At 42.9% G+C, this 10,073-nt stretch overlaps 1 protein-coding gene across 2 annotated transcripts; it reads right to left on the bottom strand.

Annotated features, from left to right (window-relative positions):
- Nucleotides 1-171: 171 nt before the first annotated feature.
- wipi2 (WD repeat domain, phosphoinositide interacting 2) lies at nucleotides 172-9,084 on the bottom strand. Of its 2 annotated transcripts, none has more exons than XM_074657387.1 (12): nucleotides 8,821-9,084; nucleotides 7,359-7,441; nucleotides 6,490-6,659; nucleotides 6,208-6,304; nucleotides 5,606-5,703; nucleotides 4,642-4,734; nucleotides 4,418-4,488; nucleotides 4,153-4,260; nucleotides 3,841-4,005; nucleotides 3,139-3,246; nucleotides 2,898-2,992; nucleotides 172-1,683 (listed from the first exon to the last, which is right to left on the bottom strand). In XM_074657387.1, exons 1-12 carry the CDS (start codon nucleotides 8,892-8,894, stop codon nucleotides 1,571-1,573), a joined length of 1,275 nt encoding a protein of 424 aa, XP_074513488.1. In that variant the 5' UTR covers nucleotides 8,895-9,084; the 3' UTR covers nucleotides 172-1,570. The 2 variants fall into 2 exon arrangements, with proteins under 2 accessions (XP_074513488.1, XP_074513487.1); XM_074657386.1 differs by having other exon boundaries at nucleotides 4,147-4,260; nucleotides 8,821-9,083.
- Nucleotides 9,085-10,073: the final 989 nt, after the last annotated feature.

The following is a 10,073-nucleotide window of genomic DNA, read 5'->3' as shown; positions in this document are numbered from 1 at the left end:
ACCTATTCCATGAAATTATTGTAAAACTAAATCTGAGATGATGTAAAATAACATTTTCTAGTTACAGTAGCTTCTAACACTGTAGCTATATTAATTAATTAATTAATTGGTCTCTCTTAATGAATATAAATGAGCAAGTTACCACAGCGTAACAAGAACAAAAGGCACCTATCTCATACATCAACATGGAATTTATTTTCAATTTTAGTTTCAGATGAACGTTTCACATTTTATACAAAATCATTAGAAAATGCAATCCCATGGCTGATCCTCGTTTAGCGGCTTCAGACACCAAAAGGATTAATGGGGAATCATGCAGCGTCCTGGACCACTTGATGAGCCTCAGCCTGACCTCCAGATCAATCTAACTTTAATCCACAGTTCACTCTTTTTTCCCAGAGTGTAAACTCTTCTCGTAACCTGACAATATGGTGCAGTGATATCTTGCCACATCTAGTAATGTACAGAGTAGGGTGAGGAGGCTGTCTGTCACTGAAGACTGACAGCCTCCTGCCTTTCGTAACTGAACCTCACCACCCAAATGTCTTCAATGTATGGACAAAGTACCACGTCAACAACACCATGCATGTTTTCTTACGCATGACACATCATTGGTTATGATTGGTTATGTAGATTTAAAAAAAAGAAAAAGATCATTAATATCAGTTTAAAATCAACCAATGACTGCAGGCCTGAAGAGGGGGGAGATCCTCTGTTTGGATGAGGGGAAAAGTGAGGGAGGAGGAACAAGTGGGGGCTAATTACTCAGTGTTTTGCTAATGTACATGCCCAGCACACACGCACACACACACAAATGAGATCTCAACACAAGCGCACAAACACACACACTCTTATTCGCAAACACCTCTGCCTCATGCCAAAGGCTTCTAGATCATTCTTTGGAGGGTAAACTTGAGCCAGATGCCACACTCCTCGCAGGACAGGTGTGTGACTGTATGTGAGAGAGAGGAAAAGGGTCAGAAAAGAGTAGTACACACCCTCGATTAAGATCCGACAACTGAAAATAGATTTTATTAAGCCAATGCAAAGAGATCCCCCTCTCAAACAGAAGAAACCATGACACTGGGGCAGAGAGGCACTTACACAATCACTTTCAGTTTACACAGTGCTTGCGTCTGTGTGTCTTTAAGTGGAGACACAGCTACATTTTTTTTTGATCACACGTCCAACACACACACACACACACACACACACACGCGCGCACACACGCGCGCACACACGCGCGCACACTCACAGATACTCGTTTTCACATTGGAGCATGTTTTTTTTAGCAGTTGGCACATGTACATGCAAAGCGTCAGTTTGGCCTGCGCAGGCTAACTGAGGGAAGAGGGAGCGCAGGAAGGAGGGCGGGAAGATAAAGATTGACATGTATGTGAACAGACAAACGCACAGACAGACTGACAGACAGGCTTCTTCAACACTCTGAGCGTTTAAAAACACTCCCCGTCTCTGATCCTGCCCCTGCCCCCCCTCCACTTGTGTCACATGTTCATAGCAGCACCAGAGGAGCCCTCTGATTGGTGGGTACAGTCATCCGTTAAGTCAGTCAGTCAGTTTCGAGGATGAGCGGCGGTTGCTCGTTCTCCTCCTCTAGGCGCAAGTCGTTGAGGTCGTCTTCTAGCCCCGCTCCTCCCACGGCGCCCTGCTCTTCGCAGTAACCTGGGAAGGAAGAGGTCAAAAGGTCAAATACTGAAACAAACAACGTTGTACATGACTTACATTCTGGAACAAAGTCAAATGTCATGAAGAGTTTTCTTGATTTGCTTCCTGAAATTACTCACTTATAATTATAGAAGTACAATTCCTAAAGAGATATACAACTAGGAATGTCACAAGAACTGACTCAACCTGCGTACTCGCTTGGATCCACGGGGTCTGACTGCGCTCCTCATGCAGACAAGCGCTCTGTGATTAATACCAGACGCTATGGGTGGCAACCATGGAAACGGCATCTGTGCACTACAGTAGGCTATGTATCCCCAGGTACAGCTGTGTGGTGTATCAAATATCCTTAATCACAGCTCGATTTGTTGACACATGTGGCAATACCGTTTTCACTTTCAGTAACATTGAGAGATATGGCATTTGTGCTGCATTCATGTGTTGCCGGAATAATCTGAAATACGAGTTGCTAACTGGTAAAACGTGAATGCCCCCTTAAATTGGAACAACGACTCAAAAATTGAAAAGTTTTGTCAACATTTACAAATTATTCTGCAGCACTGAATCGTGTGCTCAGGGACGCATGCAGCGTAGGGTGGGAGGAAAACAATATCAAGCGATGAAGGTTGGGTAACTTAGTGGTACCGGCAAAAACTTCAATCTACTCTCACCCCGTCTGTTAGCTCCATGCTGCTTATCCCTGTTACATTATGATGCGTTCAGGCTCTATTCAGTAAAAAATGAGTATTGGGTGTAGGTAAATTCAAACAGTATTATGAGTTGTTCAAATGTAATCTTGTAAAATGTAGTTTTTTTGCAAGAAACTTGAATAAATACAGTTGTTTGAATGAGATGTTTTCACAGCAATATATAATAGATAATAGTGAGGGAATAATGACATGTGTAACTTCCCAAGAAAAATCAGTATGCAAGCAGTAATAAAGGAGTGTATGTTGAAGTACATGGGATTTATTGTTTTACTTTTGTTTTTCAACCGTGGTGTCGAATTGGAATCGAGAATCATAGAATTTCACTGGTATCGGTATCAACGACTAAATTTCGGTATCATCACATTCCTATACTGTATATGACTGCTTATAAACTCAACTATACCAAATTACATAGTCCTTTCCACCAAACTTACAGGGAAACTATAAAAACAATAGTAGGAAATTACGAACTTGTAAATAAAGAACATTTGTTTGACATACCTTTAGTGACAGCAGCACTGTAGGTTTGGGCCACAAGTGGGCGATCATGTGACTGCTCAAGGATCTCATTAGATGGCTCAGCACTGCCATCTAACCTGAGGGGATTCAGAAACAGAAACTCTCAGCACAACTCTCAGAAATTCAGACTGGTTGTTTTGTAAAAACTTCAGATTAAAGTGTGCAGTGACCCATGCACCGCCACATTTGCTCTGTATTTACTCTGTGTGTGTGTGTGTGTTACCTGTGCTGCTTCATAAGTGTGCATTCCCCTCCCTCTTGTGGATCCAGGTTGTACAGATACAGGTAACCATCAGATGCTGCCACCAACAACCTGGGAATCTTCTGAATCCTGATTTAAAACAATAAAAACAAAGATTCACAGTCATCTTAGAGCCCATTTAATGATGAAGTGCCTTTAGCTACCATGGCTTGTATGTTGTTGTTATGCAACTGCTGAAACTGTGTTTGGATCACAGTTCTCTTTGGCTGAAGTCAATTATTAATTAACTATTACAGACTGATATAACACAACAGTTACAACATGGGTTAGGTGTGAAAGCGCCCTTAGACTCCTCCAAGTTCATTAAAAATGTGCCGTTCTAAGGTTAAGTGATTCATATTTCATAGAAGCAGCGAAACTGGTCGCTAGCACGAGCAGCAAGACTGCATTAGTAAAAATCATCAACTGAATTTCAAACATCACAGATGATTGATTTGACTGATTTAGTATGTCATCACAGGGGTGTCCAGGGAGCAGACTGGTATTGAGTCGTGCATATTACTTCTGATTCCACTTTCACTTCATGTTTCAAAATGCAGGACCCATACAACAACAATGATAAAAACAACAACACAAAAACAGTGTTGTATGTGTACATACATACTGTATATTTGCATATAGAGGTGTGTGTGTGTGTGTGTGTGTGTGTATATATATACTCACACAGCTAAGGCGCAGATGTTCTTATGTCCGCAGAAGGGCAGACGTACGGTGGCAAAGGCTCGCCCCTGGGTGAACATTTCCGTAACCTGAGAAGGCAGGTAGGTAGTGGACGCCATCAGGACCTTGCCCAGGTACCCTCCCCATGTGGTGGGCTCCTCCGCTGGCCTACACAGACACACACACACACACACACACACAGAATGTAAGAAGCCTCTGTTTCTCTGAGGACCATGAAGTAAACAGACAGGAAACTTCAGCCCTCAGAAGCTTTATAACGTAATAGGACGGAGGCAGAAAGATACGTACACGTACTTCTCCTTTTGCGTCTCTAATTTGAAGATGTGGACCGTCTCTGTGTTGCTGGAGGCCGACAGGTACAGGCCCTCCATACTGAACGCCAAGGAGCAGATGCTCACACACCTAAGATGAGAAATGTTCAGGTGAGCAGGTGAACACGAACATACAGTGAACACGAACATACAGTGCACACGAACGCACGCACAAACACAGGTACAACATCATGCTAGTCCATCACTGTAAAACAGCTTTAATTTCTGAGGTGTGGTCAATCATCTACCTCTTGACTCCTCTTCGAAACTCAAAGAGCTTCTGTCCCTCTGGGATTGAGAAGACACGAATGACTGTGCCCTGGGAGGAAGTGAAAGATATACAGAGGATGACAACGCTCGGGGGCAAAGCAACAACAGTGATGTGTATTTGCTGAGGCGGAAAACAAAACTCGCACACAAATAAGCCACATAGACGTCGGGGCCAATGTACTGGGTACAGTAACTCTCTTACCTTCTCCGAGGCTGTGGCCAGTTTGGTTCCACTGGCATCGAAAGCAAGAGCCGCTAATGGGCTGTCGTGGGCTGGAATCATGTTAGCCGCTCGCTGGAAAACACATACAGACACTAGTTAAGAGATGCGCTACTTCCGAAAATACTGACTGATGATAGGAAACACTGGCTGTCAGAATAGTGAGGACAGAGTATCACAGGACAATTTACATTTCATTTTAGCTTTGGGTCTTTAAACAAGCAACAGAAACAGCACCTCAGCTATATATAACACAAGTATTAAGGCACATTTCCACCAAGCAGTCCAGTTCAGTTTAGTTCACTTTGTTACACATTAGAACAGTTATTTTTGCATTTCCATTCCATTAAAAGTTGTGGATGGTTCCAATAGAACCACTCCCATTTTTGGTACCACCGTGGTCGAGGATCCAAGCGAGCTGAGCCGATACTAGAAGGTGGAGTTAAAACACTGCAGACCACTGATCGGTCAGAGAGAATCGTCACTAGCGCGACACCCTGCACAAACCTGTCGTTTTTAAATAGCCAAGCTGCCGTCAATAGCGACCGCAATTTTAAATTCACTTGATCCAGACTTTTTTTAAATGGCAGCTTGCAAAACTACACCGCCACGCCAGACAATTGACAAAGTGCAGATCCTCTGTTTGGTTGCCGTTGCAATGATTCAGCGAGTGTCCCGTCGAAGATGATGTCATGGCAGTTTCACGTGCCGTCGCCCATCGATCAGCTGAGAATCCCGCCTACACTGATGGGGTACTATCTGCAGTGGAAACACGGCTAGAGAAAAGGACCTGGTACCAAAAAGTGAGTCGAGTCGAGCCGTACTATGCAGTGGAAACACGGCTTTAGTGTCCCATGATCGGTTATTATGTACCCACGGACATACGGTTGGTGTGAAAGATGACATATAAGGGCTTTATCTTGTGTCTGTGTTTGTGTTCACCTACCAGGTTGACTGTGTCAAACACTTGAACTTCTCCTATCGTTGCACTGCCTGGGTAGGCCAGATAACAGTTATCATTGCTGATGGAGAGGGCGCACAATCCTGAAGAAACATGAGCACAAATACAAAGTAATTAACAAAAAGAAGCCAGAGAAAGAAAGAAAGAAAGAGAAATCAGATTCCAACAAAACCACATTTTTCTCTGAAGTTGACAATAAGTGAAACTGAAAGAATGACTCATAGTGAGACTACAATCATCTAAATATTTAGATAAATAGTTCTGACAGCGTGAGTGAGGTTTTTGTTCAGTGGGTGTATTAAAAAGACAAACATCACACAGAAGTAACTCAGACTGCGGTGACAGTTTTCAGCCTTCAGGGCAACGGCAAACAAAATGGAATTAATGTGAACTAAAAATAAACTTTCATAAAAATGAAAGCGAAACCTCACGTCAGGAAAGTCACGTCCTTGGTTTCAGTTTGAGCACACAGTGTACTGAAAAGGAAAACCCCTCTTCCCCAGCATTTCTATTGTATACCACATACTATACCTACTACATACACACTACATACATACTATATGTTGCTCGTCATTCGTCAGACTCACCTGAAGGGTTGGGTGGAGTTTCTCTAATAGTGTGAAGCACTTTCATGTCCCGGATGTTGTGAATGTAAAGTGACTCCTCCAGACACACTATCAGCCTCTGCAGAGGAACAACAAAGCATTAAAAACATCACAGTCAAAGGAGAACACTAATCAGACATTTTGCTGTACTGATATATTAGAAATTTGCACAATCTAAATATGTCTTCTGTTTGATGAATATGTGGCTATTTCAAGAGACAGAACGTCTGGCAGACAGGTGTTTCTTTGCCCTCGTCTTCCTACCTGTCTGTTGAGTTTGACAGCCAGTATGGTGTTGGAGTAGGAGTAGTTGCAGATCTCGGTTCCCTTCTTGAAGTGACAGACTTTGAGCTTCCTGGGGGCCTTGAGGCTGACGATGGCCACCAGGCTGCTGGAGAACAGACGCTCCACGATGCACACATCCTCCGTGTCCGCTGCACGGACAAACACACACACACACACACATACACAAATCATCACTTCACAGCGTTCACTCTGTGGCATCCTGTCATCTTTTATTAGCTGCCTCTCTGTGACCCCAACACACATTTTAAGGGAGTGAAATGATGCAAATGAAAGCATCACATTTGGGCAGATTCACAGAGGTTTCGTTATTCCTGAACACACCGGCAGAACTTTTAGCTCACTATAACATGTTCAGTAAACGTATCAAGCAAAAGCTGTGCTCATGAATTAAAGATGACACCACTTACGGGTCCAAATCACTCATCCTCTTCCTCTGACTACACAAACTATGTCTCCTACTGCGTGATTTTCATTGGCTATTCAAATTGAACATGATTATCAAAAGGTGCAGGTTAGCTCACAATACATGGGTAGTTCACATAGACAATAAAACTGCTGCAGAGATCATACTATAAATTATGTAAATCCAATAATGAGGAGGAAGCTTGATTTTATATACGGATGTGGGAAAAGTGCTGACAAACTTTATTAATATTTAAAGTAACAGTAGCTTTCTAATGGTGCAGTGATTGAGTCTAGACAGCATGCATTAGACAGACTCAAAAAATATGACTGAGCAAAAATATAACAAAATAGTGATTGTGTTATTGTAGAAGCTTTAAATCCATAGGGCATTAAAGTAAGGACAGAGCTTAGATAATACTTACTACATTCATATATCTGCTCCAATTTGTCCACAGAGGACAGGGAGAAAAACTTGTATCCTGATTTGGTGCCAACAGCTAAGGACCTACATGAACAACAGAAATAGACACAACAGCAGTATTGAACAATCATTGCATCAGCAAGCTATTACACCCATATAGTCAAGTCAAGTCAAATTTATTTCTATAGCACATTTAAAACATGAGCTGACCAAAGTGCTTTACAGACATAGGCAGAATAAAAACAGGTCAACAGAGCAGACAACAAAATCATGAGTAAAAGACTGTTATAAGCATTATAATAGGCCAATTAGTAATAACAATTCAAGTACATTCAAAAGCCAAAGAAAGAACAAGATACACACACACTGGATATAGATAGTCTCCATCATCGTTATTATTATTACAGCTCACAGAGGCGTTTCAGACTGGACACTGCATCATGGATCAGCCTGACTATTTAATTCCAGTTGTCTCATTGGTCACTTTATGTACTGGACAGATTGTGACAGTGTGTCACACGACTGGAGCAGTTCTGCAATAAAAGCAGGCCTCCAGCAGTCACCAGGACATGTAGCAGAAAAACCCTCAGTGACAGGGTAACGTTACTACAACGACATATCTAAGCTACATGTATTATTGAAGTATGACTACAAGAAACACAGTGACCCAGTTTGTGACTTACAGTCAGGGCGATGTAGAACCTAACCTAACCTTTCCTCTGGTACATAGTTTACATCATGTTACATTAGAATATATATTACATACTTTGGTTCAGACTTGATGTGATGCAATAGTTAGTGCCAGTTAACACTGTTACAAAAAATTAAGAAAATGTAGACAGATTATTTTAACACAATTGTTTGATAGTCTAATATTTAAAAAAAACTAATTTTAGGAGATACGCAGTGAAGAAAAACAGCTGTTTGCACAACTGTAGAGCCACTCCTACAAAATAACAACACTTGTGCCAAAACAGTATAACGTTACTACAACGACATATCTAAGCAACATGTATTATTGAAGTATGACTACAAGAAATACCCCGACTGTGACTCTCAGCATTATCAAACCTAACAAATAACAACCACTCAACACTTGTGCCAAAACATACAAAAACGCATAAACTTCAGATGTACCTCTCTTCTACAGGTCTGTATATTGATCATAACAATCTGCCTCACCAAGAAGTTACATGACACCCAAACTACATGTGTATTGTGGCTAAATTAGCCTCACGTTAGCTTAGCATGCTAAGCTAGTGACGGTGTAATAAGCTAGCTGGCTAACACCAGCCTGTACTGGTAGTAAGTTCAGATATGAGACATCACACCCAGACTGTCTCACACGAAGCCCTGTCCCCCAGTGAGACACACAGACAGCTCCACGCTGAGCTAGCTAACAGTCAGCACAGACTGTCCTCTCCCCCGGCCCTGTCCCCCTGTCCCCGGCCCTGTCCTCTTACGTGTTGTCCTGGTTGAAGTTGGCGAAGAGAAGCTGGCTTCCGCCAGCATCCCCGCTTTGACTGGCTAAGTTCATGGGCTCGGCACCATCTATGTATATATATATACAACTCCGACAGAAACAGCAGCAGTAGGTCTGGGATTAGTATTGTGATGAGGGCCAGAAGAGCTGAGCATTCACGGAGCCATCTCTCGTTTCTCCTGCTAGCCTCACTGTAGCTGGACTGATTGTTGTTGTTGTTCATGGGGCTGCTGCTCTGCCTTACTGCGCATGCTGCTCTGCCTTACTGCGCATGCGCCGAGGACGCAGCGTGCAGCGCATTTAAAGAGACAGGACAGTTTATCAGAGTCCTGATGATAATACATGTCATCATATAAGATAAGATAAGATAAGATATTCCTTTATTAGTCCCGCAGAGGGGACATTTGCAGTGTACAGCAGCAAAGGGGATAGTGCAAAAAACAAGATGCATCAGCTAACACAGTAAAAGAGCTAAACAAAGTGTAACAAAATATGAACCATTTAAATAGAAGGAAGCATAACAATAGGAGCAGTACATGCAGTATTGACAATAAACAGACTATTACAAAAATTGCACAAGTGGAAAAATGATATTGCACAGTGAGAATGAATGAACGAATGAAATTCCACCTGAAAATATCAGGATCTTGTCAGTTTTTTGGTGTGTAAGTAAATGGTCTACGACTGGGAGCAGTGCTGGTTGTGGTCTACTGGGAGCAGTGCTGTGGTCTACTAGGAGCAGTGCTGGTTGTGGTCTACTGGGAGCAGTGCTGGTTGTGGTCTACTGGGAGCAGTGCTGGTGGTGGAGTCTGATAGCTGCAGGAAGGAAGGACCTGTGATAGCGCTCCTTCACACACTTTGGGTGGAGCAGCCTGTTGCTGAAGGACCTCTCAAGTGCTGAGATGGTGTCCTGCATGGGGTGGGAGTCATTCTCCATCATGGATGACAGCTTAGCCATCATCCTCCTCCTCTCTCAAACCACCTCCGCTGGGTCGAGGGGGCATCCCAGGACAGAGCTGGCCTTCCTGATCACTCTGTCTAATCTCTTCCTCTCCGCAGCTGAGATGCTGCTGCCCCAGCAGACCACTCCATAAAGAATGGCTGATGCCATCACCGTGTCATAAAAGGTACTGTTATATACATTAGCCTATATCAATGGGAATTAGTATGTTTTTTTCTGTTGTCTCGGCTCCACGGGAGAAAGACAGCAGCAGCAAACACGGTTTTCCTGTA

The sequence above is a fragment of the Sebastes fasciatus genome, chromosome 13, assembly GCF_043250625.1.
Source record: "Sebastes fasciatus isolate fSebFas1 chromosome 13, fSebFas1.pri, whole genome shotgun sequence".
Taxonomy (NCBI): domain Eukaryota; kingdom Metazoa; phylum Chordata; class Actinopteri; order Perciformes; family Sebastidae; genus Sebastes; species Sebastes fasciatus.
The sequence above is the reverse complement of the archived record's forward strand: the minus strand, read 5'-3'. Positions and strand labels throughout refer to the sequence as shown.